The 2,776-nt window shown below is 43.4% G+C and overlaps 1 protein-coding gene across 1 annotated transcript in view; it reads left to right on the top strand.

Moving 5' to 3' along the window:
- Positions 1-2,203, top strand: part of ZFAND2A (zinc finger, AN1-type domain 2A) — a 9,017-nt gene extending 6,814 nt beyond the window's left edge. The window contains exons 2-5 of the mRNA XM_010003339.1: positions 367-461; positions 1,084-1,215; positions 1,405-1,556; positions 2,098-2,203. Coding sequence (XP_010001641.1) covers positions 367-461; positions 1,084-1,215; positions 1,405-1,556; positions 2,098-2,203 — 485 coding nt within the window. The remainder of the gene's footprint in view (positions 1-366; positions 462-1,083; positions 1,216-1,404; positions 1,557-2,097) is intronic.
- The last annotated feature ends 573 nt before the right edge of the window (positions 2,204-2,776 follow it).

Raw genomic sequence — 2,776 nt, 5'->3', positions numbered from 1 at the left:
AGTTGAGCCCGGGGTGTTTGGGGACGTTTCTGAAAGCGGAAACCCCCTGTTGGATCTGGGGTTTGGGTTTGTGTTTCCACTCCCAGCTCCTGATTAATTCCTTGCTAAATATTCTGCGTTCAGGGAGCTCCTGAGGTATTTGTGGCTTGTGTTATCTGCCTCTGTGGCTGAGAAGAGGGAGAACTTAACGCTCTTACTTTTTAAATTTTAATATTAATGCAGAATTACACACTTTCTCTAGAGAGACTTGGTTTGTGAGTAGACAGACATTTGCTTTAGCATGTGCTTTTAGTCTTCTGCAAGTACTATTAAAATGGTTAGCTCTGCTCCATGAGAAGCTGTTTTCTTTCCTTGTTCTCCTCCCAGACTTCCTTCCTCTGACATGTGATGCGTGTGGGGAGGTTTTCTGTAAAGAGCACATCCGTTATGATGACCACAGATGTAACTCTGCCTACAAAAAGGTAAGTACTGACTCATGCATAAGAACTACAAAATTGCTTAGTCATGTGCAAAGGCTGCTCTGAAACTTGACCTGTGGTTTCAATAAAAGCACAGAGGACCACAAGATATGAGTTATGGTGCAGCTGAACTTCATGTTCATAGAAATATGACATTTCTGAGGTCAGTACTGAGAGGTTCCAGTTTATTTCACTTATACCAGAGGGGGGTGTGTTATCTTTTAAGTTATGTATCGTGGCCTAAAACTTTCTGCAGCCCCAATTCTCTAAGTTGAAGGATGGCAAACATGAAACTACAGAGGGAATAAATACAATAAGTGGGTCCAGACTTTGCTCTCTGGCTTATTTGACCTTTGAGGTGTTCAAAGGCTGTAATTCCAGAAAGCTTAGAAGCAGATTGAAAGTCAACTTAACAAATATGGTGCTACAAATTGGTTTGGCAAAGTGTGCCTGTTTTTCAGACAATGATTTGCTGTTACCTTTGTGGAGTGTTTCTTTAAAAGCATTAGTAAATGAGTAGCACATCAAAACTTTGGGAATACAGTTTCATCACCTGTGGGTAAGAGAAGAGAAAAGACAGAAAAATAATTGGGTGGCACTTGTGATCTGTGTTGTGTGTTCCCAGAATGTGCAGGTTCCAGTGTGTCCACTCTGTAATGCACCAATCCCAGTCCAGAAGGGGGAAATACCAGATATTGTGGTTGGAGCTCACATGGATAAGGACTGTAAATACAATCCAGCACAGCAAAAGCAGAGGGTAAGTAAGCTGCTGTTGGAATCTAAACTACCTGCTTGAATGCTTGTTTCCTGACAGCAGGATGTGAAGTGTGCTCTGCTTCATCTTCATTCTAAGGGCATCTGAGCCTTCCTGCTTCAGCTTGGCTGTTAGTTGGGAAGCTGATCACAGCCAGCAAGCATGGCCAACTTCATGTCTTCTGTTCTTTAGATCTTCACAAACAAATGCTTAAAGCCAGGCTGCAAGAGGAAAGAGATGATGAAGGTTGTGTGTGAACAGTGTGGGGGCAACTTCTGCATAAGGCACCGGCACCCTCTGGATCACGACTGCGCCGGGAGCAGCTGCCCCCCCTCCAAGGCAGGGTGAGCCCTAGTTATGGAATTTGAGCTCCAGCTGAAACTCAGAGCTACCACTGGGGATTGGTGTGGAGCTCAGACAAGTAGGGCATTATACAAACCAATGGTCACTGCAATAAAATAGCCACTTTTTTTTTTTTTTGTATTCTGGGACTAATTTTTGGAAACCTGTGAGGTAAAAGCTGCTTCTCTTTCTTCCTAAAATTCTTCCAAACTTACCTATCTTGATAGCATGATACTCAGTGTCCCCTAACTGTGAGCAAACACTGGCCATCTCAAGTATTTTTTTGGGGTCTGGATCTAAATACTTGAGTTCTAAAGTGTTTCTCAGCACCTTGAAGTTACAAAGAACTAAATTGATACCTTGCCAAGCAAAGTTCAACTTAGTTTTAATAAAAATGTCACTTGCAGGCAGGTGTACTTTTCTTATTCTGTGCAATAGGACTTTGAAACTTGTGTGACAGATCCAGATAATTGAACTGGATGGAAGAATGAAATTACTGGCACTGTGTGTAAGAGGTGCTGAGCCTGGTTGTGTTTTTTGTAGCTATGCAGCTCTGATGAGAGCCTCTCAATCTGCCTTCAAGTCAACGGGAGCGCTCGGAGTGCCATCTAATGGGAGTTCGCAGCACAGCAGGTATCATGGGCTGTAAAGCCAAATACCCTTGTTCCAAAGTAGTGTTGTGTCAACGTGGGGAAGTTCCACCTCTGGCTGCTCCAGAGGTGGTAGTTGACCTTGGGTGGGCATTGGGAATGTGGTAGAGGGGCTCTGACAGCACAAAGGTGAAGCTTCTCTGTGCTGTGGTGATGAAAGCAGCTATATGGACACAAGCATTGTGTCAAGTTGTTGAAGCAGCAGGTTGGTCTGTCACCTGCTCAGCGTGAGGCTTGGTCAAGTTCTGGGACATTGGTGTCACCAGGATGCTGAGGGAAGTCTAGCAAACACCTGAATGACAGCAAATGGCCCAAGCCCTTCCCTGCCATGTCCATCTCCTTGTGACTGAAAGTTGTGTAACTCTTACATGCTTGTGTCTTTCAGATGCAGATAGCAGAGGCTCATCACATCTGGATCAAACCTCTGTCTACTTTAAAGTTAATCTTGTCTATAGCTCTCAATATTTTCTTTGCAGTTAACTTATTTTTGTAGCAAAATTTTTTGTGCATTCAATAAACTGTCACCTTTTCCAAGCCAACTTTATTTGTTCCTGTATTTGGAATAAGAGCTG

The sequence above is a fragment of the Chaetura pelagica genome, unplaced genomic scaffold (assembly GCF_000747805.2).
Source record: "Chaetura pelagica isolate M959 unplaced genomic scaffold, ChaPel_1.0 scaffold138, whole genome shotgun sequence".
NCBI classification, from domain to species: domain Eukaryota; kingdom Metazoa; phylum Chordata; class Aves; order Apodiformes; family Apodidae; genus Chaetura; species Chaetura pelagica.
Note: the sequence above shows the minus strand (reverse complement) of the source record. Positions and strands in the feature narration are given on the sequence as shown.